Raw genomic sequence first — 25,089 nt, forward strand, 5'->3', positions numbered from 1 at the left:
TTTGTTTTCCTTTCTTTTTGGGGGGGGATAATGCAAATGTCTTACTTAAGCTTTGATTGGCATTCACTTCAAAGATGGCTATCTCGAATAAACACATTGCCAGCCACACTACTAGATAAAGAGCTAGGCCATGAGCGTACCCCTAACCCTCCGGCCCTGGCTCATTTGTTTTAGAGATCTTGGTTGATTTCAATAACTGACCTTTTGGGCCACTTGTTTTTTTCTTTATGAGCTTTAAATTCCCACTTTTATGTTTTAAGTTTACCAATAGTGATCCTGTGGAAACCCTAGGCCACCACCCTCAACCCTAATAAAAACAACCCAGGTTCTCTCCCTCTCTCTCTCTCTCTCTCTCTCTCTCTCTCTCCCCCCCCCCCACCCCCATGACCTCACGGTGTACGGTGTGGCCCTAGGTGTGCTATGTAACTCTCAGGACCTGTAAATATTAAATCTTGTCTCTTTCAAAGTTTCCTGATGGTTATTACTGAGGGTGTCTTGCAATCACAAGAAGAACCATAAGGACCAGTTCAGTCACAACACTAATTGTCAATAGGCTAAAATCAGTAGACAACACATATATTTTCTCATCTGTATAATTTCCCAAACCAGTATCACTATCTGACTTCCTTATACCCAGATAGACATTTTAATACATGAAGAAACAGGCTCAGAGAAGGTAAGGGATTTTCCTCTGTAGCTACTTAGGGGTAAAGTTGGCACTAGAGTCCAGGTCTCGTGGCTCCTTACCCAGTGCCCTTCTAGTTCTGTCAGAGAGATCCCTTCAGTATAGAGAGTTGGGGACCAAAGGCATTTGGCTTATCAGAAAATGTAAGCTAAGACCAACAAGGAGAGGATCCTGGGTCAGGGATGTGGAGATGGCCCAAAACTCCCTGCCACTGGTCTTATTGGCTGGAGAACTCCATGACCCAGCAATTCTGCTTCTAGGTATAAACCCAGGAGGAGTGAGTGCATTATTTCCACCAAAAGACAGGTATAAGCATGTACAAGCAGCTTTATTCTTAATTGTGAAAAACTAAAAACAACCCAAATGCCTATCAACAGAAGAACGGAAGAACAAACTGGTACATCTCAACACTGTAACACAACTCAGTAATGAAAATAAAAACTATCGGTACACACAACAACATGGATGAATCACAAAGGCCTTGGGCTGCGTAAAAGAGGTCTCAAAAGACTGTATTCGGTATGAGCGAAACTAATCTGGAATAACAGAAACCACAGCAGTAGAAGTTCTTGGGGTGATGGAAATGTAGTTGTAACCAGTATACATGGTAACTTTAAGATTTATACACTTTGCTGTATGCAAATTATGCCTAAATTTGAAAAAATTTTAAAGCTCTGGTTTACAGGAAAGAGCCAGTTGAAGAAGAAAAGGGAAGGGCATTAAAGAGCTGAGTATGGAGATGATGTCCCAGGTTGGCTCCTGTGTAAGGTGACCAAATGTCCTGATTTGCCTGGGACTGTGGGGTTTCCTAGGACAAAAGACTTTCAGCTTTAAAACTGGGAGAGTGCTGGACAAACCAGGACAGCTGGTCACCCAACTGTTGTGTAAGTTGGGGACCGAGAGGGAGTTTTGGATGTCTGGCAGACTGGCTGGACTCCCCTGGTCCCACAGCCCCAGGGCTGCTCCAGTGAGCTCAGAGAGGACCTGCTAAGAGTTCAGGACAGCAGGCATTGCTGGTTGACACCAGGAACATCAGGGCTGGGGAGGCATCTTTGTCCACATTATTCCTCAGGATTCCTGACCCTCTAGGAGCAGAAAGGGGTAGGGGCAGAGCAGGAAGAAAACGGCCTCAGAGACTGAATCGAGGCAGTTGGGCGGCCCAGGTTCTAAGCATCACAGCTGAGCTGAGCTCTGAGGAGATGTTCACTCAGCCTTCTCTTCTCATCAGGTATTCCTACCCCATCCTCCCTCAAATGCTTAGGTGAAGAAAATGCCAAAGCAATACATTGATTTTGTGGAAGTAAAACAGACATGGGGACCTGCCGGAGGCAAATGTTGCTGCCACCTCCACAGTTGATGGAAGGCAGGAGCTGTCTCCTCCCCACTTGGTCAGTCACAACCTGTGGTGACTTGAGCTAGAGGGTTGTCCTTTACTTTCTCAGAGCATGGGACATAATGGGGCAATGAGGAAGAGGCTGGAGGTGGATTCTGAGTGAGAAACAGCAGTCAGGGCTGGTTCACAGAGGGGAAGCAAACTAGGTAGGGCAGGCTCAGAAGTTCTCGTAGTGATGTATGAAGTGGGCCTGGTCCTGCTTGTTGATGAGCTGACAGGCCTTCTCTACATTCTTGGTCATTCCTGGTGGGCCGCAGCTGAATACCCCAAACTTCCGTACCTGTCAAGTTTGTGGAGAGAGAGAGCAGTTGCAGAGAGAAGGAGAGGTCTGCAGGCTTGAGGGGATCACTTCCCAGGAGAAAACTGCTTCTTAAGCCTGGCTCAAATGACCAGGGCATCTATCTCAGGCCCTGAGGAGCAGGTTTGAGCTGGGGGATGGGGGTGGAGTTAAAGCCTTCCTCCAATGCTTGACCCCAACCTGAGGCCAGGTTTGGGGGTTCTCCATTCAAAATAAAAGAGGGCCAGGAAATCCAGAGAGGGGAAGGTCAGAGTCTGAGGATGGGCAGGGGTAGGACTAACCTCTGGGTGAACCTCCTGCAGGGAATGAAAGAAGGGTTCAAAGGGGGGGCGGCCAAAGTGGGTGATGGAGCGCAGACCCGTGAACAGACTCCGGTTCAGCACCTTCTGGAAGTGCCGCTCACAGATGTACTGGGGGAGGGAAAGGAGGAGGAAGGGCAGAGCCAGGCAGAGCCAGGGTCAGCTCCTAGCCCAGATGGTGGTCCACCCATGCCGCTTGGTTGTCCCTGACGTACCAGCATGGTGGTCCTGAGGTCGAACTTCTCAGCCAGCTGGGTGATGTAGATGTGCACGGACACCAGGTCCAGGCAGTCATTCTCCTCCACCTCCCGGATGATGTCCGCCAGCCACTCGAACTGCCGCTGGGTCCGCGTTACCCAGATGAAGTAGATCTGGGGACACATGGCTGGAGCTCAAAACTCAGCTCAGCTCAAGGTTCTTCCACTCTAGGTACCTTCACCTGAAAGGCTAGGAAGCCCAGACCACCCACAGACACCAAACCTCTAGCAGAACCCACAAACCTGATTCAAGGCTTCTAACCAACAGATCCCAGCAGAGCCCCTTCTGGCTATACCTCCTACCATCCCTCAAACGTTTGGCATCCAAAAAACTAGATATGAATGGCCCCCGCAGACCCAGTGCTTATGAACCAGGGGCTTTTTTTCATGCTACTCTGCCATAATGCGGGGACACAATCAGGCCATCTGTCCCCACTCCTTCAAAGAATGGGAGATGCTCACCTTTTTACAGAGCATTTGGCTGCCTAAGGATGACTTGAAGACCAGGTCTTTGAGGATAGAGGCAAAGGGGGTGACCCCAATGCCCCCTCCAACCAGCACCGACACCTCAAACTTATGCCACTCCTGGTGGCCCTCTCCAAAAGGTCCATCAAGGTACAGCTGCCAAGAGAAGGGTGGATGGGATAAACCTGGCTCTTCCCCACCTCTGGGGCTAGCAATTAAGGCATAAGAAAAAGGAGATGGGAGCATCCTAGCCTCTTCTGAGGCACCCAGCCCTCTCCCAACCTGCCCTTGGAGTGTCTGGAGATTCTAATCTTAGGATGAGTGAGGGTGGGGACCTACTGCCAATGATAGAGCCTCTAAAGTGGTTCCCAGTGATGGGCACCTTTGGGTATCTGGCACAGCTGTCCGTCGGGGGTGAGTAGATCTCCCTGAGGCGAATGGTCCAGGGCCCCACTGCCCGGATGTGCAAGCTGAGTGTGTCCTCATGGGGTGCGGAAGTCAGCGTGAAGGGGTGGTACTCGGTGGTCCCCAGAGCCAGGCAGGCAATCCGCACCCACTGTCCTGACTTGTACTGAAAGCCTTGGGGCCGCTGGAACTGCAGGTGGGTTACTCCTGAGGGTCATGGGCACAGAAGGGCAGGGATCAGAAGGCTTCCTTCTGATATCTGAGGACTGGCAGGCACCTGTCCTCTCCATACACCTGAGGCACAGGGAGCAGGAACACGGTCTGAGCAAGTAGGGCTCCTGGGGCTGGGAGTTGGAGGACCCCCTCCTCTGTTTCCTGGGAAAACTGAGAGCTGGGCTTCTCTACTCCCCTGTTCCAGCCATTTGCCTCCTCTCAGCAACCTCTCCCATAGAGGGCTCAGACCCATTACCATTGTCTTGGATACCAGCCAGCAGGGTCAAGGGGCCTTGGGTTCCCCAAGGACCATCTCAGTGTTTGCCAAACCTCCACCATTTGAAGGTTACCTCTGTGATGGGCCGTATCTACACACCTCCTGCATTATCATTTATCTAATACTTTTCTTTAAGTTGATTTAGTTTTTCAATTTGATTTACCTTGACAAGAAGCTTTAGATCACTAAGGTAGGTGGTAAGTATAATGTGCTCTAAATAGAAGGCAATGTGTTTTATCAAATTTTAGCCTGATACTGTTTGTGGCTTGAGCACAGCTGTGCCTCTGGCCTGCTCTCTTTGTTAAAAATGGAGAGTCACAAGTAAAGTTGAAATGAAGTTAATTTTCTTAATATGTGAGTCCTGAAGTTTAGATGGTCCCATGACACCTAAAATCATCTTCCAGCATCCTCTACAGAGATGCAAATCCCTACTTTGGCCAACATTGATTCTCAACAGCAGATTCTCATAATCAGGGCCATTCGTCTATCTCTGAAGCAGGCTTATTCTGTAACAAGGAGTAGGAAAGGGCTATATGGTTCCCTGCCTTGTACCCAGGCCATGCATGTGGTGGAGGGGTAGCTTTCTTGTCCTTCAACCCCTGTCTACACTTTCAGTTGCTTTTTCTCGTAGTCACTTCTCACTGTCTGCATGTCCTCCTGGGGGCTAAGCACAGCCCTTCCTGGGGCTGCATTTGCATGAGGAAAGCTGCAGGTGTCTCCAAGGCTATCAGAAGCCAAGATAGAGGTCAGGAGGCCTGGAGAGCTGTCTTTTCATGTCCCCTGTGTCAACTTCCAGTGCTCCCCACACAGAGTCAGGCCAGGCCTGGTACCTGAAGGCAGCAGCTCCACTTTCACCACACCGATCTCCACCTTCTTCCGGCTCAGGCTCACCAGCTTGTCCCCACCATAGATTAGCGCAGGCACCAGGAAGAAGATGTGGAAACGGGGCAGCTGGATCAGAGCGAAGCTGCCATGGATGATGAGCTGGAGACATACATGGCCAGTTAGTACGGCTTAGGTCCAGCCAGGTCCCTTCCTGCATGCCCCTGACCCAGAAACTTCCTGCCTGGGCTGGCATCGGCTTCAGGGACTGAAGTCTCAGATCTTAGGGTCTCAGTCTGAGATCTTGGGTTCAATTCAGTGTGCTCCTTCCACCCATCATGAGTTCTCATCCATGCCCCATAGCTCGGCCCTGCCTGGAGGAGTCCCTCACCAGGATGTAAAGCAGGATATAGAGGTGGTGCGTTAGCCAGAAGCCCCGGAAGCTGCGGCGGCGGAAGTGGTGGGAGGCGAAGACGTACATGATGGCCAGGACCAGGAGCAGAAGCACCCCTGTCAAACCTGGGGTTATGGGAGACAGGATCAGAGTCTCAGGACCTCAGCCTGGGCTGAGAATACAACAGAGCACTTCCCTGCTCTGCCCTCCTTCCCCGACCTCCCTCATGCCTCCCTGGTCCCCAGGACAGCTTGCTACTAGACAGCCTGCAGTTGGGGCTTGTCCTGGAGGATAGAAAGGAAACTTATAACCACTATGACTAGACAAGTGCCTGTTCATGGGAAGATGAAGACAAAAGCATGAGTCCTCAGACAGAATCCCCAGACCTCACACACAGCCTTACTCCTTACCTGGGACTGTCTGGAAGAACCACCAGTAGAACTTCTGGGGAAGCTTGGACCTGTGGGACAAAGGCACATGGAGCCTCTGGCTGGGGCAGGAGGGGCTCCACCACTGTTACAATGTGATTCTGATCCTGCCAGCCCTGAAGGCTGAATCGGAACTCCACCCAGAAAGTCAGGGATCCTTCCAAGAAACATGACACCCAGCCTCCCACAGTTACACCCTCTGCTCTCAGTTCTTCTGAAATCTCCTTTTTGGTTGACCTTTGCTTGCTTGGTTCATGTTTCATAAGCTCTATGAGGGCAGGAGTGTGTGGTTTGCTCACTGGCTTGTCCCTAAGCTCAGACAATGCCAGGCATATAGTAAATGCCCAGTAAGTATCTGCTGAGTGATTGCATGTATCTTGAGGCAGCCCTACTCTCTGGCTTCTGGATGGACACATAAAACATGTTCCATAAATGTCTGTGCAGTGAATGGCTCAGATGGCAAGCTGTGTGTAAGGCACACGTGGGAAAAAGTCTCCAACTTCATCTCCTAAACTCCTTTTCTGGGAAGTCATGGCCAGCTTCCTTACTGAGGGCATGAAAGTCATCTCTCAGCTTCCTCGAGCAGGTCTTCTTCCTCAGTGTCTAGGGCCATCTATTTGTTTTCTGTTATACTCTTAGGCCTGCCTAGGTATCCCTAGGGCACCCTCCCCAGAACTGACCCATCATTCACAAAGACGTTGGGGAAGATGCAGGCCAGCAGGCTGAGGGGGCTGACTGAGAAGATGTAGACATTGACCACATGGCCAGCACTGTGCAGAACTGAAAGAGACAGGCTGTTAGAGATGGTACCCATGGCCAACTCTTCATCCAACCCCAAAGGATAGAGGAGTCACAGAGGGAGGGATGGAAGTATAATAGCTCCAGTCGCCTCACTGTTTCCCCCACAGCTAGACCCAGGTGGACCCAGGTGGCTGCAGCAATGGGGAGGTTGCCCAGTAGCCACATACTGGCCAGGACAACGGCAGCCATGGCAATCCAGCGATGGAAGTCCACTGCAGCGTCAAAGGGCACGTAGCGGTTGAGGAAGGTCTCTCGCAGGAAGGTGATGAGGTTGCGGCACATAGTGAGCAGGATGTAGGAGAACATGAAGGAGACGCTGGCGGCCGTGCCTCGCGACAGGATGATGCCCACAAAGGTGGTCTCTGCAATCCCCGAGGATGGCGAGGCAAAGCCGTAGTCTGGAGACAGAGTGGGACACTGAAGAGCAGGAACAGCAATCGGAAGGCTCTCCACATGTCCCTCCCCACTGCCCCAAACCTGGAACTCATACAGTAGGCACGCTCTGCAAACAGGCCAGCACAGATGCCCGAGAAGATGGCAACACACATGATGTGCCGCAGGTAGTTCTCCACGAAGCGCTTGTACTGCTGCAGCTTCTGGGCCAGGAAGCCCCTCCGCATCTTCTCCTTCAGCGCCTCCGTGTACAACCTGGGAGGGGGCACCACTGCCCTGCAGTGAAAGGCAGGGGGCTGTAAGGTCAAGGTACTCTGGCCTCCCATAAACGCCACCCTGTGAAGGAGACCTGGTGACGTGATGGGGGTCAGGATGGGCCACAACAGAGGAAGGAAAAAGCATTTGGGGGGTGGACTCCTAATCTCCCAAACATTTATCTCTCACCTTTATTTTTTCCATTCGCCCCCCTCTTCTGTCTCCCCACTACTTAACTTCCTCTTTCTCCTATTTTTTCTGTCCTCCCCTCATCCTGTCCCATGCACAGGTTTCACGGCTGTGCCTAAAGCAGGTAGGAACCAGGGGCCCCTTTTCTGCCATCTCGGTGTTATATCTGAGTGCTGGGCCCCTAGCCTAAAGATTAGGGTATTGAGCATTCGACTCTATAGCCCGTCAATCAGGCCAGGAACAAATGGAATGAGACTTTGAATGGTCCCTTGTGTGTTAAGATGTTGTGGGCAGAGCCTAGAGAATCTCTCCCCATGACTCCTTGGACCCTGGGGTCTGGGAAACACTCACTTTTTGCCAAACCTCTTCTTCAGCCCAGAGCCTCCCAGCTCTGGGGCTTCTGAGGCAGGGAGTCCCATTCCGTGGGAGCAGGTACTAAGAAAAGGGAAATGGGGCAAGTTCTCATGTTTGCAGCCAGGAGAAGAACCACCAGGTCAGAGCTTGGAAGTGGCATAGAGTTGGGGAGGGGTGGATTCTGGGACTCCTTCCTGTCCATAGAACCTGCCCATAAAACTGGTCAGAGAGGAGTAGGCAGAAGGCAAAGCGAAATGAATGAATATGATCTGGTCATCTGTTTTGTAGGATGGTCTTGACCTAGAGTGGCAGGCAGAGAGCCAGGCTTCTGAGCAGCACAGGGTGTGAGAGGCAGCTGGAATTTGGGCCATAGGACTGACCATACATTAAGAGCTACTTTCAGAGGGCAAATGTCTGACCCCAGGGGTGGATTTGGCCAGCCCTACTTCCTTCATTTCTCTGCAGAGGACCTTGGCCGAAGGGACCTCCCAATGCCCCATTCCTGCTCACCGTCCCCCAGGAGTCCGAGTGATAAATGAAACTCGACAGCTGACGTTTGGTTTAAAGATGTCTCCAACACCTGGGGAGAAGAATGAGAGGCTGGACAGGCTTCCCAATAAGGGTGGTAGGGTGGGGTGGGGTGGGAGGTTGTCCCTCCACCACCACCATGCCCCACTGTCCCTCTGGGAAGGCTGCCACAGCACTTGCCAGTGACTTGGTCATGTCCCCATCTCTTGCTCCAGCTTTGTTCCCCTCATTCCCCACATCGAGTACTCAGTGCACATAGGGCAGCCACTGCTAGACAACGTGGCAACTCTGCAGTTAGAAAAAGGGACCCCCTCCAAGTAGATGCCTGGACCTGCAAATCCTTTGTGCAAAAAAAAAAAAAAAAAAAAGTAGCGCCTTCTCCTCTGGCCAGACATACCCAAGACCAATGCACATGGCTTGGAGAGCAGCATGTAGGCTGTATGTCAGCCCGCTCTTGATCCCTCAGGGAACATTTTTGCGCAGGGCACAAATTGCACACAGCTTTATCTGATGCTCTTGATTACACATGCCTGGCTATGTGCTATGCACCAAAGGCGAAGAAAGAAATAAGACCTGGGTCCTATCCACCAGGAACTCTTATTTTAAGGACATGCCCTTCCTTGGCTCTGGCCATTCCTTTCATACTTACACACCTCCACCTCCACCTTTGACACAGAGCTGTGTGGAGCGGAGCTCACTGTCATGGTCCCGTAGCATGAAGTGGAAGTCCTCCCATGTCAGCTCCTCCTTGTCCTGGAAGCCCGACTCCCGGAACATGGACTCTACCACCTCAGCCAGCTGGGCCTTGGACAGGCAGTTGTTAGAGATCTCAATGAAGGACCTGGCGGAGAACCAGAGACAGAGCAGCCTGTTGAGGTCAAGCCCAGGCAGGTGCAGGGTGGGGCAGGCCCCAGATAATCTAATGTGGTTGCCAGTGACCCAAGAAATAGCACTGAGGTGTTCATCTAGTTTGCACCTGACACTAAGCTGGGGGTGGGTAACAATGGTCTCAAAAGGCAGAACAAAACAGAAAGTGACCTTGACCAATTAGAGATAGCAGTCCTCACACACAGGGGCATCTAAGGCTGGGATGAATGTGCACTTAGTGTAGGGACCTGTCCAGGTGTGCCAAAGCCTCCTTGTATCACAGGCTCTCTGTGCACTCTTTGTTGATGCCACCACACCATCACTGGGCTCCCCCTTTCACAGCCCAGTGGGGGCACAGATAGCTGGGAGAAGGGGTTGTAGCCGCAATGGCTACTGCTTCCTTGTGTCAACACCCCAGGGATGGGCAGCAGTGTCTCCACACCCAATCTGACAGCATCCAAGATGGCAGCTGTAGTGGCCATACTTTTTTCTTAGCCTGTGCTTGGGAACAAAACAAACAAGCCATGCAAGTTTATGTGAGTCCAGAAGAAAAACACCTTCTTCCACATGGCACAGCAAGAACTGCCATTACATTAAAACAATATGTCATCCCATTGAAACTGAGCAAGATCCACACTGTGTACAGGATGAGAAGGTGGGAGCTCACCCTTTGATGGCAGGGATCCTCTGCTAGACTCCTTAGGCCCTGCCCAGGCCCGGGCCTGCCATGGCACACCCAGCAAGGTACAGACTACAATCAGTTTCACCCTAGCCCTTCTAGAAGCCCACGTTGCATTGTGGCATCTGGGCTTGTAAGAGGGATGTTGCAGTTAAGGGTAATGCAGAAGTCAATGGAAATGTTTAAAGGAGTGAAAAAGTTAAAGAAATATGGGCTGATATATGAATTCTATTTATTAATTTGCTCATTTATTTAATCTTATTCAGTTAACTATATATTGAGTGCCTGCTATGTGCCAATCAGAGCTCGGAGGAGGTAGATTCTGTAGGGAACAAAGAGAGATATGAACTCTATCCTTATGGAGCTGAAGGGGACTGTATTACTGGAGCATTGTCTTTAGGAATGAGAAGTCTGTGAGTTCAAAAAAGACCTTCATCAGCATATCACAACCTGAAAAGGCTTAAGAAGCAGGAAGAGAGAAGGGTTGGAAAATAGAACTTTCTCTGTCATGGTGATTAATACTGGAAGAATGACCAAGGTCATCCAACCTCCATCCACCCATTATTTCACTGTATAAAGCATGGAAGACTTTACAAAGAGCCTAAAGCATCCAAAAGGTGTTAATGGTCATATTGATGTTGATTATTTCTGTTTCGTCTTCTTTTAACTAGAGGAGGAAAATTTCTGGCTGATGTTGACAGTGCAGATATAGACCCTCCTGGAGGCAAGGGCCTGGCCAGGTAAATTTTCGTAGCTGGCTGCTCTGAGTCTAGGAGGCACTGAGGGCCTGTTCTCAGTGCAGATAGCCATGTCGCTTCCTCTCCTCTCCTCCTCTGATCTGACTTGTTCTCCTGCTTAAAACACCAGGAGATCTCAGGACTGGAAGGTCCTGCCCATACCGCATCATGGTGAAAAACTCATCCTTGGAGAGGAAGCCATTCGCATCAAGATCATACATGGTGAACATCAGGCGGGACTTGTCCTCTGGGGAGCCTAGAAAGAGGAAGGGTAATGCAGGTTGGCTCTCTCCTGAAAGACTCCTGGCTCCTGGGATGGCCCACTATCCCCTAACCTTTCATGAAGACCACCAGGATGTCCAAGAACTCCCGGAAGGACAGGTAGCCATTGCCGTCTTTGTCAGCCAGAGAGAACATGTACTCCACAAACATGTCCTGGGGCTTGAGGCCCAGGGACTCGGCAAACTCGTTCCTGCTGAGTTCGCACATCAGGGCCTCCTGCACCTTCTGCGATGAGTCCAGGGGCAGGGTCCCTGCATCTGCCTGGTCGATGTCCAGCACCTGCTCCCGGGCAGCAGCAGAGGGAGGGAAAGAAGGAGGTGAGGCCTAGAAGCGGTTCAGTGACCGCCCACATCTCTCCAAAGTCCAACTCAGAAAGGGTGAGTCCTGGTGGCTACTCCTGGTCCTCAGATATACTTCTGACTTGAGCCTCTACTCTGCTGTAGAAGGAGTGACCTGAGTTTCTAGCATTCAGGCCATTTTCTTCCTGGACCCAAGATCCAGGAACTTTATACACTAATAATGGTACTGGGTCTGTAGGGGCAGGGGATAGGAGCAGGGAGGGGCACAGTCTGGAAAAGCAAAGTGAGAGAGCCTGCACTAGGGACAGCAGATGTAGGAGACATGGGTGAACAGGCAGGAAGAGGCTAAGGATATGTTCTGTTGCCAATTCAGACAGGGTTGCCATGTGCCTGATTTAGTCTCTGCTCACTGAACAAAGATTTAAAAAGTCACATATACATGTAACTACCATTTGTTAAATATCTACAATATACAGTTAAGTCCTTACTTAACATCGTCGATAAGTTCTGCGACTGTAAGTGAATGAAACCAATTCATTGATATAAACAAGAATTAAGTTCCTACAGCATCTCATCAATATTGTAACGAAACGATTCAAGGAGCCGTTGTACCAAGAATATAAGCTAAACATGGTGCACGGAACAGTGCTTTTCAAACTTTAGAGTGTATCAGAATCCCCTGGTGGGCTTGTGGGCCCCAACACCAGAGTTCCTGATTCACTAGGTCAGGTGTTAGAGGGTTTGGAGTGCTGAGGATTTGCATTTCTAACAAGTTCCAAAGTGAAGCTACTGCTGCCGATCCAGGGGCTACACTTTGAGAACCACTAATGTAGACTATTTTGCTAAATCCTCACAAAAGCTCAAAGGGATGGATCCTATTTTAATTATTGCTTTATGGATGAGGAAACTGAAATACAGAGCAGAGATGACATGACCTGCCTAAGGTCATACACCTAGTGGCAAAGCCATGATTCAGCAAAGGCTGTCTGTCTCCAGCCCACAGAGCAGAAACTTAGCACACCCCTTGAACAGTCCTGTTGGGTCTAGGTTCCCTCCAACCCCTGGGCTGGTCCCATCTCCAAAATGCACAGCTGTGGCACCTGGGAAAAAAGGTGTCTGAAGAAGATCTCCAGGATGCGGCCCCGCTGCTGCTTGGTCACAGCCTTCCGGAACAGCAAATTCTCACCCATCTCAGCCACACTGAGGCCCAGAGCCCAGCGCACACAGAAATCCTGCAGATGCTGCACGAAAGTGTTTCGCTCCTCCTCAGAGTTAAACAGCAGCACCTGGGTGGGAGGAAGGCTGAGCCAATGCTCAGAGCTTGAGCTTCTAGTTCAGCCTCCCCTCAAAGGACTTTGGATTGGGGGAAGGAGAAAAAAGTTGCCCGCAGCTGTCTAGGCTGGGACCAGGTGTGTGGCCCAACGGGGTCAAAGGGAGGGTCAGGTTGAGTCTGGGGACCTCTGAAAGGAGTACCTCTCAGCATCAATCTTCACAGGTAAACCCTGTAGCTGAGAAGAGGGTGACCTGAGAAGACTCACTGTGAGAGGGGAGGCAAAATGGGCTGTACCAGGTCATACTCCTTGGGGATCTTGAGCAGCAGGGTGCGGCGTCCTCGGTTGCTGGACAGAATGAGATTGACCTGCTGTGAGGGCCGCAGCTGGATGGTGCGCAGCACAGAGAGACGCCAGTCCAGAACCTGCAGATGCCGGTCTGGAAGCAGCTGGATGGTGACGGGGTAGCTCTTCTCCCTAGGGCCCGGCCACTCCATTGCTGGGGAGGGGACCATGGAGCAGAACAGTTCAGCAGAGGTCCCACAGCCCCTACCTTCAGGCTGACATCGCTCCACCAGTCTGAGCAGGCACCCCAAAGCCTGGCTTTCTCCCCTCATCTGTAACCTTGTTCTTTCCTCCATCTGTCCCCTCCTCCCAACCTCTCTGTCCCATCTCACCTGGTACTCCATCTTTGGCTGCTTCTTTCTTCACACTCTCTTTGCCTTTCTTTTGTAGCTTCTTACGTTCTAGGCCCCGGAGATGGGCCACCACCCCAGAGATAAGCAGACTCACTAAAGGGGATCAGAGGAGTCAATAGGGAGGGGAGCCTATTGCCTGTAGCTTCACTAAGGCTTTGGCTGCTGCCCACTCTTTTAAGGGCCCCTGAGCCTGGAGCTAGCCCTGCAGGCCAGCAGGTAATGGGGCGGCGGGGCGAGGGAGATATGGGGTGGGGGGAGGAGATGGCAGGGGCAGTCTGTGGGGAGGGGGCAGCTAGGAAGAAATAGATGGGTGAGGAGGTGAAGGTCTCACCTAGTGGAAGACAGCAGAGAGCCACAATGGTGATACCAAAACCAGGACCACTGCCTTCAAAGTAGTCATACACGGTCATGGAAACACAGGGTGGCAAGTCTTTAGTTGTGAGCTGTCGAGGCTGAGGGCATGGTGCACCTGAGGAAAAGGGCACAGAAAACCTCAAAGCCTGAGGATCCCACTCCTTGGCCAAGCATCCTTCTCTCTCTCCTATAAAGAACCATGTACCTTCCTCCCTCCCAAACTCACCTCCCTGGAACATGTTCCCCTCAAAAAGTCCCCATCCATATCCCATCTCTCAGCACCCACAATAGTTTGACCACAGGATGCAGCCTGCAAACCAGTCTAGTCCCTACTGGAGGAGATGACCTAATGTCATCTCCTGTGACCAGCCAGACACAGAAGGGGCCCCCTGGCACCTAGCTCCCTGGGCAGCTCCAAGTGATCCCCCAACCTTGGTCTTTTCTCAGGCTGCCATCGTTTGTGTTTTCCCAGGCCACCCACCTTCACTCCAGATAAAGACATTGGGCTGCAAGGCACTGGGGTCCACGCTGGTGACAGCCACCAGCACATCCCGTAGAGTGGTGTTTCTGATTTCTGCAATTTCTTCCTTAGAGAACAGCCTAAGTTGGAGGAAGCCAGAAATTGTTGAGATGGGAAGGGAATGCAGGCCTCCTGCAATCTCAAACACAGACCTAGATGTGGAAAGAGACCCAGAGGGGCTGGGAAGGGAGTGGGCCAGCTGGGAATTAAGGGCCCATGGGGACTATTTACAAGCAGAGGGTCTGGGCCCCGGCAGAGATGGAGTTTGAGGTGGAGCCCAGGCAGACCGTACCCATTCCTGGTGTTCTCAAACCAGTAACGGTCACCATCCCGTAGCCGCACAAACTGGTCAAGAACAATGGCACTGAAGAGAAGTCCAGGGTCCCCGTGGCTCTCCAAGAGCCCCCCAGGGAGCAGCTCTAACCGAGACAGGTCCTGGTTGTACAGGGCAGCAACGGCCTCCAGCACCTGGGGCATGATAGGAGGTGAAGAGTGTGTGCAAAGGTGCACACGCGTGCATGCGTGTGTGTGTTTTGGGAAGGGGAGCTACTGTGGCCTCACTCCTCAAACACAGGACCCCATCAGCTGCTTGGCTTGCTACTCAGGCCTGAGGAAGTCTCCTCTTCCTAGGCAGCCCCCTCAGCTGGTGGTAATCTGGTGGGAGGACCAGTGTATCCCTGCCCATGGTGAGACCACTGTCAGAAGCTTAAGGGCTATATCTTGTGACCATCTCTACCAGACTGCCTAGCCCCAATGGTTAACTGCTTCAGGGTCACTCAACTCATGTGGAGGAACCCTGGAGGAATAGGACAACGGTACCCAACCCAGTGGCCACCCAGCAGAAACAGTAAAATGTAGTGGTGAGGAACATACTCTGGAATCATGTAGCTGAATTTAAATCCTACCTCTATGACTGACTTACCAAAAAAGGTTATTGGTAAAATGGGGATAATGATAGTATCTACTCTATACCGTTAACATTCTTAACATAGATTAAATGAGTTACATATGTAAAGGACTTGGAACAGTATGGCCACAGGAAAGGTTTAGCTACTACTATTAACGTTACTACTCCTGACCTGAGGATCCACGTTGGGGTTGAGATAACTCCAGTTCTTTGGGGCCTCTAACCCCAAGGCAAGCAGGGCTTGGCTATAACTGGGCAGCCCCATGTCTCGTCCACGTTGGATGCTGCTGGCCACGTAGTCTGTGCGGGAGAACTTGCCAGGGCCAGGCCAGTAATCTAAAGAGCGAGGACCAAGCTATAGGCTTGGTTGCCCCACACATAGGTCACCTCAACCCTTCTTTGCCCAACTGCCTTGAACTGGGCTATTGACACTACTCCCCCGTCCCCCACAAATATACACAGCATTCACTGCATGTGACCTGTGTTCATATCAACCTTGCCTTGGTATGGGATCGGTGTCACCAAGTGTGATGAGGGGCAATTTTTTCTGGCAAGACCCTTTTCCTAAGACTCAAGACTGTTCTAATCACCAAGCAGAAAATTCCCTGGTCTTTACCTCCTAACCTCAAGACAGGGCTGGATAAAAACCTTCAGAGACCTAAGTATCAAAAAGATTATGGTGCCACCCTTCCCCCACATACTCAGAAACAGGTGATTTAAAATAAAACTAACACTAAACTGTAAGTTGATGGAAAACGAATTCAAAGCTTATTTTCTTCTAATGGCTATTTGCAGTGTGTATGTCTGTGTTTCTGCATTGTAGGTACCCTAGGTCTGCCTGTTGTTTAACTTAGAAGAATTCTGAGGCTGCCCAGCCTCCTGGCCCCCATCCCCTCTGGCTCCAGAGCTCACCCCTTAGATCTTCGACCACTATTCTGTCCTCCAGCTCTGAAATCTGGGAGGCCATTCCCAGCAGCAGCTGATTCACAGCCTGAACATTGTTCAGATTGGGGTTCTGGAAGTAAACAACACACTCAATAAGGTAGGCTTTCAGGTCCCTCCCCAAAAGCCCAGTCCTTCTCATCCTGAACCACTGCAGAACCTCAGGAAAAAGAGCACTTAGCCAGTCTTAGACTCTCTTGAGCTGTTGTTTCCAAATAATTTTCTGATCATCTCACACCACCCTTGAGTAACAATACCCAAGAACTGGAATCATTGTTTTTCCCAGCCTGTGTGACGAGACTGACTTTGACCCATCTTCCCTTGACTCTGAACCCAGGCTGACCTCCCGAATCCAGTAACTGTTGCAGACTCTGAGAGCTGGGGAGGTGCCAAAACCCTTGTTGAAGATCTTCTGGAAATGGCAGCTGGCATTTCTGAAATAGGGAATCAAGGATGCGGTAAGGGAATTCAGAAAAGAAGCTGAGATGGAGTTGAGGGACTCGGATGGGGTTGGCCAGGACAGAGGGATGGCCCCTGAACTTCCTTGAACAGAACAGGGATCTAGCAATGTGCGTGGATTGAAAGTAGAGGTTGCTCTTGTTCACACAGTTGGGGAAAGGAGGGAAGGAGAGAAAAGGGCGACCCAGCTGCTGGACAAATCCTGCTCTCAGCAACTGAAGTTCAGCCATAAGGAGAAGTTGGAGAGATTTACCTGTTAGACTGAACCTCCTACTCTAGGGTCCTGTTTCAGGACTCCAAATTCTGCTTCCTTTTGCCCATGACACTGCGGAGGTATATAAAAGGCTCCAGGACCTCAGGGCCACTGTTTGGGCAGTTCTGCCAGCACCTCCCTTACCTCATGTAGACTCCAGGGGGCACCATAGTGGAGAAAAACTGTTCAGAAGCCGCCAGGAACTCTGGAGAGATGCTGGGGTCCAAGAAAGGGCGGTATCCTGTTCCACCAGAGTAATAAAAGAAATAAGTTCCTTATGCCCACATCGTCCCATGGCATGCGCTCCTATGAATCCTGATCACACACACACCCTCGACCAAGGTGTCCCCCCAAAGCTGTCACCTGTATATTCTGGGGGTGTTTTCTGCAGGAAGCTGGGCAGCCACTCATACAGAGCGATGTTCTGAGGGTCAAGAGACAGGGAAGAAGAGGCGAGTGCTGGAGCTGCTAGGCCAGAAGGGATCTGAGCTCAAGGAAGACTTAGGTGGGAGATGAGAACCAGGCAGGGGCAGTCATGGGAGAGGCAACTCAGACAAACAGGCCTGTCCCCGAAAGGCACAGGGGATTTCGCCGTGGGGGAGTTAAACCTCTCGTGTCTCCTTAACATTTCAGGGTCTGTTCCTAGACGTTAGCTCTCCGGGGAGGGGTGTCCCCCCGGAAGAGGTCGTTTCTGGGCGGCGGATGGTCAAGGATGGAGGGCTCTGTGGAAATACAGAGTCTCCTGGGGAGCAGGACACGGTGGGAGGGCATGCCGTGCGACTGACCTGGTAGGTGGCAATGACCCTCTTGCGCGCGTGCTGGAACAGCTCCTCGTCCCCCCAGTGCGGGTGCTCGCGGGCCAGCCTCCGTGCACACAGATTGTGGTAGCGGAACCAGAGCAGGCCCAGCGCCTGCAGGAAGGGCTCGCGGTTCCCCCGCTCCGCCCCGAAGGCTGCATCGGACGCGGGCACAGGGGAGATGAGCGGCGGCGTGACCCAGGGGAGCCGCACCTCGCGGACCGCAGCCCGCCCTCCAAGCAGCCCCGGCCGGCGCTAGGTCCCGCCCCCGCCCCTACCCGGCCCCGCCACCTCACCGTACAGCCCTTGGGGCCCACGCTGTCCCGTGGCGGGGTCGGGAGCGTTCCACATGAGCAGGGGGCTCTGCGCGTCCCGGGGGAAGGCGGGGTCGGGCCCGGACGCCAGCTGCCCCCCGGAGAAGCTCCGCAGCGCGTCGCTCCACGAGTGCGAGGAGCCGTAGATGGCGCTGCCGTCCAGCCAGCCCGTCACCTCGTTGGTCTGCGGGGGTCACAGACTGGTGAGTCGGGGTCGGGTAGCGGACGAGGTTAAGGGAAGGCCAGGGCCAGGCGGGTGTCCGTGGGTGGGGGATGGGAGCCTCTGCCACCCGACCATGCCAGGCTCTGGGCACAGGGCCCCACCCTCCTTGGCGCGGCCCCCTCCCCGCCGCCTGCCTCGTCTCACTAGGTCCCGCGGATTGCTGGGGCTCTGTCCGGTCTTGGGGTCCCAGCGGCTCCTCTGGAAGGGCAGCACCACGTCCCCGCGCTTGTCCGGGTCGAACACGGGGTCTCCAGGCGGGATGTGGATGTTGAGGAACTCGGCGGGGCAGCCGGGTCTCTCTACACTCACCAGGTCCGAGAGTACGTGGTAGCCTACGGGTCAGGAGTGCAATATAGTGAGAATCCCCACTCCTCATGGCCAGGGCAGACTCCAAGTTTCTGAGTCAAAAGGCAGGTTTGTTCGAGTGCAAGCTCCGCCACCAGTTCTGTGGCTTTTTTCTAATATGCAAAGTGAGAATATAGTACCCTCTCCACCAACCTCATAACTTTGTTGTGAGAATCAATTTAATAATATAAAGGCTCTCACAAGTGATCTTCTAACAGATAGGAGGAGGGGAAGAGTGTGATTATATCGGGAGGATATGGGTGGTAGAGGACTCATCTACTAAGAGCTATAGTGCGGGCCCACTGGCACTCCTGGGTTTGGAGGAAGGGGCAAACGAAATCATAGGAGAAAATATCCCTGCATCGACATCCAAATCACTCCGAGATGAGGAAAGGCTCGAAGCGCTGCTTGGTGGGGGGAAGAGGTGGCTGGGAGACCCAGATTGGTTTTTGTGGACTTGCAGAGGGACCTCAGTGGGTCAATCTCCGTGTTTCTCCCCTTTGACCTTACCAAAGAAGACCCCCAGCACGGTGCGGTTGCGGTGGGACGCCTGCCCGGCTCTGCCCTGCGTGGCAGCATCGCTGAGTCTGCGCGGGTTGGGCAGTAGCGGCTCCCCCAGAGCCTGATACACGCCATCCGCGTAGTAGGCTGGTGCAAGGCGCTGCAGTCTGCTGCCTGCAGGAAGCAGGAGGGAGAGAGGCTTGCCAAAGCACTCTGTCCCCAACAAGCCCACGAACCTTGACCTACTCTTCCCTCAACCACCACCTCTCACTGACGAGACCCCCTCTCCCCAAGGTCTCCTGGCCCCAGAAGTGCATCGGAGTTCCGGGCGCAGGCAGCCAGGCATCTGGCGGCGCGCTCTTCCCTCTTCTCCGCGCCTACTGCCCGGCGTCTTTGTCTTCACCCTGGCCGTAGGACGCACCCGCAGCTCCGCGCTTGTGGTGCCTCAGGTTGTTGAACCAGCCATCATAACGCTGCACTTCCCAGGGCAGTGAGAGTGCGTCCTGGCCGCCTGCGGGTCAGAAAGTGGTCCCCTCAGTGCTAGACTCCCTGCGACACCTCTGGGACCCGACGGTCTCCGTCTGTGTTTCTCTGGCTGGCGGGGCACCCCCAAACCGACCCAAGTGGAGATACCTGCACGTCGTGGAGGCTGCGCTGGAAAGTTTCCCTCCAGCTGAGCCACTCAGAGATCTGACCTGATCTTCCAGCCTCAGGAAACTGCTTGATCTCAGTTCTCCCTTCTCTTATCCCCAGGGGAGACTGGATGACATCCTGAAGCTGGAGGTGGGGGGGGGGGGGAGCTGGTGCTTACCCGCTAGATCCAGGGGTCCAGTCAGTAGAGCTCCCAGGAGCACCAGTGTTTCTGGCCTTGCGTGGAGCATGCTGACCCTGTAGCCTGGGGGATAGGAGGTAGGATGTGTGGGACCCGGAGCTGACGTCCCCCACAGCCGGCACAGAGGGAGGAAGTACCAGCTGTTTCCACTTCTGGAGCAAAACTTTTTGGAGTGTTACCAAGGACCAGCACCCGCACGCCAGTCTCTTTAGGACTCCTGGCAGCCGTGTAGGCACCGACGCTAGTCCCCACCCTCCACCTCGTCGAAGAACTAACCCTGATCACAGGAACTCACGAGGCACAAGTCTTGTGGGACATGTCAGTCCCTGGCAGGGCTGTACCTCCAGCCTCCCAAGCCCCCCCCCCCGGGGGCAATGCCTCCAATCCCCACTCCCAGCCCCCTAGGAACTGCTTTTCCTATAGGAAGCAGGGAAAGGAAAGCGGCTAGTGAGCTAGAGGCCCGGACCTGTAGCCCCTCATACCCCGCAGTGAATGTCTGTGCATGGACACAAGGGATGAGAAGATTGAGAAGATCAGGCCCCAAGCCCGGATCCAAGCTCTCTGGTTCAGGGCCCCAGTCAGGGTCAGAAATTTTCTTTCCTCTGGGAATCTTTGCATCTCTGCTCTGTTTCCTGACTCCACCACCCCACTCCACCCAGCCCCCAGCTCCGCAGATCTTCAGCCTCCCCGGATGCATTCTCACCCTCCTCTCTGGGTTCTCTGAGGCCAGCTAAGCGGTGTCCACTCTGGCCAGACCAGCTCCAGGAGTGAGTATCTGGACTCCGGGCTCTTGCTCCTGCTGAGGAGGCTGGGCCCTTTCATTTGCATAGGGACCGCCCCCTCTCATTTACAAGATCTCTTCCCGGTAGGACTCGGTTGCCAAGCTCTGCGCGCTGTCCACGCTGCTATAAAAGAGGTCCGAGCCCCGCGCGACTTCCAAACGCAGAGTAAGCCCACAGAGGCGTGAAGCTACAGCCAGTGAGAAATAATCCCGACTCTGTCCCGGCGAGCCGAGGGGCTCAAACTCGGCCTGGCCATTGGGTAGCTCGCTAGCACTGAGAGAGCAGGATAAAGAAAAGTGACACGCCACAGACCCCACGGACTCCCTCCCTACTCAAGGAGACTTGGCTCGCCAGCTTCTCGCCTGCACGCAGCCCCTCGGCCGACTTGCAGCATGACTCTCTGGGATGGCGTGTTGCCTTTCTATCCCCAGCCCCGTCATGCTGCTGGCTTCAGCGTCCCGCTGCTCATCGTCATTCTGGTGTTCCTGACCTTGGCCGTCAGCTTCTTGCTCATCTTGCCTGGGATTCGTGGCCACTCGGTAAGGGGGTGCTAGAAGCTCGAGTCTGGGGGTGGAGGGCGTCATGGGCACCTTGTCTCTGAAGTAGCCAGATAAGACTGCAGCAAGGACCTCTACCGAATAGTCACACTGAGCGCTGAACCCGGCCAGCACAGGTGGAGCAGACCATGAAGTCTAATGAGGAAGCACCCCTTCTCAAGTACAGGGAGAGGTTCCATTCAAGACATCCTAGAGACTGACCCACCCTGGATTATTTAAGAGGCTGCTGAGAGTGGGTGCCCCACCCAGTAATTTTAGGGCTGATTCTAGTCTTCTTGGGCCTCCTGCCTCTCCTCTGTCTATAGCTCCACTCCCATCCCCACTTCCATTCTATCCTCTAGGTAGTGTCTGTGCTGAATTGAGATGCATGTGTTTTGGTGCCCCCATCCTAAGGACTCAGACACTCCTGCACAGGATTCGAAGTTGTAGCAGACTAGGTACTTTCTCTTAGATTTCGCCCTCTCCCAGAACCTAGGTTGTTTGTTCTTCAAGCCTAGGCAGACCTAGCCTCCCTGAATCTTGACCTACCTTGGTTTCCTAGGAAACTGGTGCACCTAGGAATATCTGAGAGGCTATGTTCCCACCTCCTCTACTTGATGACCAAACCCTAGAGGCCTCCCTCTCCTGGGAGAGGTGACCCCTGCCTGCCTAGCACTTCAGAATTCACTGAATCTCATCATAGCAGTGAGTAGAGCAGGAGGCAGAACAAGGACCAGGAGCCAGGTAGCTGTGGGAGCAAAAGTGGTAGTAGAGCACCAGGCAGACAATCCTGTTGCAAGATGGACTGAGAATAGGGCTGAGGAGGCAGAAGATCAGAAAACAGAAATACCAGTGGCTCAGAGGGACATGTACAAAAAGCAAGCCTGACTTCAGCCTCAAAACATCAGGAATGTAACTGGGGAAAGGGTGTGGGACAAGAGGAGGGCTATAAAGATTTGGGTGACATGCAGTCATGGGAGGTCTTGGGAACTCTGGATGAGCAGCATCCAGGCTTGACCTGCTGCCTGTTCTTGCAGCGCTGGTTCTGGCTGGTGAGAGTTCTTCTCAGTCTGTTCATAGGCGCAGAAATCGTGGGTGAGTGTATGGTGTAGTGGATGGGGAGAGGCCCTGGGGTGAGGAAGAAGGTGGGCAGAGGGCACTGGGAAATGGAGAACTGGGGTTGGTTTCTTGCTCCCTCTCTCCATTCTCCAGCTCTTTCTAGTGCCCACTCTTCTGCCTTTACCGTGTATACCACATCTCTCTGCAGTGTCCTACCTCCCATCACCACTCTCTCAGCTCCATCTCCCCAGTCTCCTCTCTAACCCTCTCCTCCTATCCTGTACCTCTACCTACAGCCGTGCACTTCAGCGCTGAATGGTCAGTGGGTAGGGTGAGCATCGACACATCCTACAAGGCTTTCAGTGCTGCGCGCATCCGAGCCCATCTTGGTCTGCATGTGGGCCTGGAGGGGATTAATATCACACTCACAGGTGAGGGGGCTAGGACTAAGCGAAGTCCTGGGGTGGGCAGACTCCATGGTTGAGAGAGGGTGGCAGGGATAGCTGCAGGACCTCTCAGATCCAACAGGCACAAAAAGCTTTTGGTCCTCAGGCATTTGTGTTTTCCCCAACCCCTGACAAACCTATTTCTCTTGCACCCCTACTTTCGTATTCGAATCCGCTTAGTTGCTGGGTCCCCTGGCTGTACGCAGCCCCATGACCCAGCCGCCCTCCTCAGGGACCCCGGTGCAGCAGCTGAACGAGACGATCGACTACAATGAGCAGTTCAGCTGGCGTCTTGGCAAAGACTATACCGAGGAATACGAGGAGGCACTGGATAAAGGACTGCCAGATCCAGTTCTGTACTTGGCGGAGAAGTTCACCGTGAACAGCCCTTGCGGTCTCTACCGCCAGTACCGTCTGGCGGGACGCTACGCCTCGGCCCTGCTGTGGTGAGCGCTGGAAGGAAGGCACTGTGTGTGTGTGTGTGTGTGTGCGCGCGCGCGCGTGCGTGTGTGTCGGGGGGCGGGGAGCAGGCGGGGAGCGGGCGGGGAGCCAGAGAATGTGAGCTGCGGTTACAGCCAGATGCACTCGGGGTGAGAATTACCGCCGCTCGGGTCAGAAAGTCACCAGGTCCGCACAAACCGTCAGAATCCGGAGAGACTCAGCAACCGCAGGGAGTTCGCTACACCCTTTGGGAGTTTCCGCTGGGCTTTCGCCACCCCGCCCCTGGCTTTCGTTCTGGGGTAAGGACAGAAGGCTGGGAGAAGCCGGCTCACAGCGCAGCTGGTCCCCCCGCAGGGTGGCGTTCTGCCTCTGGCTCCTCTCCAACGCGCTGTTCTCCATGCCAGTCCCACTCTACGGAGGCCTGGGGCTCCTGGCCACCGGCGCCTTTGCGCTCTTCTCTGTCTTCGTCTTCGCCTCCATCTCCAGTGTGCCATTCTGCCGGATTCGCCTCGGCTCTTCTGCGCTCACCACGCACTACGGCGCCGCCTTTTGGGTCACGCTGGCCACCGGTGAGGACCGAGCGGATGGGCTAGGGGCGGCTGGGCATGGGAACGGGATTTTTACTGGTACGTGCCTTCCAGTTTACAAAGATTTTTACTGGTACGTGCCTATATTACTAATTTGCCCCTTTCGATAGTTCGTATAGGCAGGCACTATTATGCCCATTTTACGGATGAGTGGAGAGGGTATAGAAGGGTTAGATAACTTGCTACCTTAGCATGAGAACCGTGTATGATGTAATACATATCAGAGATCTTTCTAAGTTGCACAAGTGCGTGTGTCGGGGAAGGAAATGTGAGGGCCGGCCTCCAACAGAAGGAAGCCGTAGCCCTAACTGGCCCCTTTTCCTCGCGTCCGCGGCGCCGCAGGGGTCCTGTGTCTCCTCCTGGGAGGGGCGGTGGTGAGTCTCCACTACACTCTACCCAGCGCTCTTCGCTCCTTCTTGGACCGAAGCGTCAAGGACTGCGGTAACCAAGAGAGAGGGAGCTCACCTCTCAACCTCAACAACCCACTACACAAGAAGTTTGGGTCCTCGGACTTAACGATCAGTACTCACCTGTGAAGGGGACTCAACCTCAGACTCCTACTCCGCCTCCGTACATCGCAGGCCAGGGGCAGTGCCAACCGGGCCTGGGCGAGGAGACCTGCGGAACTGTGGGAGCTGCGCTGTGGAAGCCCAGGGAAAGGTGGGCGGCCTCAGACTTTCACTGTGCACCCTGGCATCTCCCAGGGGGAGCTGTAAATAAATTTTTTCCTTTTTTTAAAAAAAAAAAAAAAACTTTCCCCCCATTAAATTCTATGGCATCACTAGGCTCTTGGGGGACACAGGCCCTCGGGAGACTTCGCTGGGCTGGAGGCAGCCTAGAACATTCTCCCTCTGACTTGCCGCGATCCCAGATTCTCGGTCTGGAGAATCCAGACTAACCTGTGAAACGCTCTGGGAGAGGGGCGCCCTCTAGTGAGCCCAGAAGCGAACCAATCGGAGCCAGTATCTTCCTGATGCGCCCCAGGTGGATGGTAAGGCGTAGCGACCAAGCAGTTGGCCCTTCCACTGCCCCATTGAGCTCCCCCTCCACTGGTCCAGCTAAGTGAGCTAGGAAGGAATGGCGTTTTGGAGTTTATTCACTAACTCCAGTTTATTCACTATGGAATGGTGTCTGAGGCCCAAAGTAGATGTTAGCAAGGCATAAAAATTGTAAAACTGGGATTTTTTAAAAAAGGTCCCTGACAAGTCTTACGATTTTATTTGGAAAATTTTAGAACTGAAGCTCAAAGAGAATGTGGCGCAGTTGGTTATTATTGAGGGGAGATGAGAAGTTTGGTTTCTTCTCACTCCCAGTACTGTCTTTCATTGTACCAAGAGGTCATACAAACTTGGGAAGTAAAGAACAAAGAAGACCCAGGAAAAACAAAAACAAGAGGTGCAGAGGGATGAGAGAGACCACAGGAGAATCACACTGTAACTGCCCCCAATCATCATGTGGGCGAAGCTGAGTTTCAATCAACAACACCTTGAAGAGACAAAGCA

The 25,089-nt window shown here is 53.2% G+C and overlaps 2 protein-coding genes across 4 annotated transcripts; one reads left to right on the forward strand and one right to left on the reverse strand.

Annotated features, from left to right (window-relative positions):
* Positions 1-994: 994 nt before the first annotated feature.
* Positions 995-20,491, reverse strand: DUOX2 (dual oxidase 2). 2 transcript variants are annotated; one of them, XM_016153181.2, is made up of 34 exons: positions 20,440-20,491; positions 19,716-19,799; positions 19,326-19,415; positions 18,914-19,078; positions 18,203-18,390; positions 17,818-18,019; positions 17,510-17,676; positions 17,088-17,148; positions 16,869-16,965; positions 16,356-16,446; positions 15,983-16,085; positions 15,243-15,406; positions 14,456-14,631; positions 14,125-14,243; positions 13,621-13,758; positions 13,269-13,382; positions 12,888-13,090; positions 12,421-12,606; positions 11,075-11,300; positions 10,902-10,995; positions 9,110-9,297; positions 8,439-8,508; positions 7,926-8,009; positions 7,228-7,406; positions 6,905-7,135; positions 6,617-6,716; positions 5,919-5,968; positions 5,506-5,633; positions 5,123-5,276; positions 3,780-4,009; positions 3,395-3,553; positions 2,891-3,046; positions 2,658-2,786; positions 995-2,358 (listed from the first exon to the last, which is right to left on the reverse strand). In XM_016153181.2, exons 2-34 carry the CDS (start codon positions 19,783-19,785, stop codon positions 2,236-2,238), a joined length of 4,635 nt encoding a protein of 1,544 aa, XP_016008667.2. In that variant the 5' UTR covers positions 19,786-19,799; positions 20,440-20,491; the 3' UTR covers positions 995-2,235. The 2 variants fall into 2 exon arrangements, with proteins under 2 accessions (XP_016008667.2, XP_036073787.1); XM_036217894.1 differs by lacking the exon at positions 19,326-19,415.
* Positions 20,492-20,694: 203 nt separating this feature from the next.
* DUOXA2 (dual oxidase maturation factor 2) lies at positions 20,695-24,154 on the forward strand. Of its 2 annotated transcripts, none has more exons than XM_016153182.2 (6): positions 20,695-21,057; positions 22,092-22,149; positions 22,410-22,544; positions 22,792-23,005; positions 23,355-23,569; positions 23,930-24,154. In XM_016153182.2, exons 1-6 carry the CDS (start codon positions 20,911-20,913, stop codon positions 24,121-24,123), a joined length of 963 nt encoding a protein of 320 aa, XP_016008668.2. In that variant the 5' UTR covers positions 20,695-20,910; the 3' UTR covers positions 24,124-24,154. The 2 variants fall into 2 exon arrangements, with proteins under 2 accessions (XP_016008668.2, XP_036073788.1); XM_036217895.1 differs by having other exon boundaries at positions 23,988-24,154.
* The last annotated feature ends 935 nt before the right edge of the window (positions 24,155-25,089 follow it).

This window comes from Rousettus aegyptiacus, unplaced genomic scaffold (assembly GCF_014176215.1).
Source record: "Rousettus aegyptiacus isolate mRouAeg1 unplaced genomic scaffold, mRouAeg1.p scaffold_m13_p_3, whole genome shotgun sequence".
In the NCBI taxonomy this organism is placed as follows: Eukaryota; Metazoa; Chordata; class Mammalia; order Chiroptera; family Pteropodidae; genus Rousettus; species Rousettus aegyptiacus.

What these genes read in the sequence shown, in the direction of transcription:
- DUOX2 (XM_016153181.2), bottom strand. Translation starts at nt 19,785, where the DNA reads ATGCTCCACGCAAGGCCAGAAACACTGGTGCTCCTGGGAGCTCTACTG. An exon ending in TCAGACACCTTTTTTCCCAG is followed by an intron (nt 11,301 to 12,420) that starts GTGCCACAGCTG and finishes GCCCGGGAGCAG; the next exon opens with GTGCTGGACATCGACCAGGC. An exon ending in GCCAAATGCTCTGTAAAAAG is followed by an intron (nt 3,047 to 3,394) that starts GTGAGCATCTCC and finishes ATGTGTCCCCAG; the next exon opens with ATCTACTTCATCTGGGTAAC.
- DUOXA2 (XM_016153182.2), top strand. Translation starts at nt 20,911, where the DNA reads ATGACTCTCTGGGATGGCGTGTTGCCTTTCTATCCCCAGCCCCGTCAT. An exon ending in CATAGGCGCAGAAATCGTGG is followed by an intron (nt 22,150 to 22,409) that starts GTGAGTGTATGG and finishes CTCTACCTACAG; the next exon opens with CCGTGCACTTCAGCGCTGAA. An exon ending in TACGCCTCGGCCCTGCTGTG is followed by an intron (nt 23,006 to 23,354) that starts GTGAGCGCTGGA and finishes GTCCCCCCGCAG; the next exon opens with GGTGGCGTTCTGCCTCTGGC.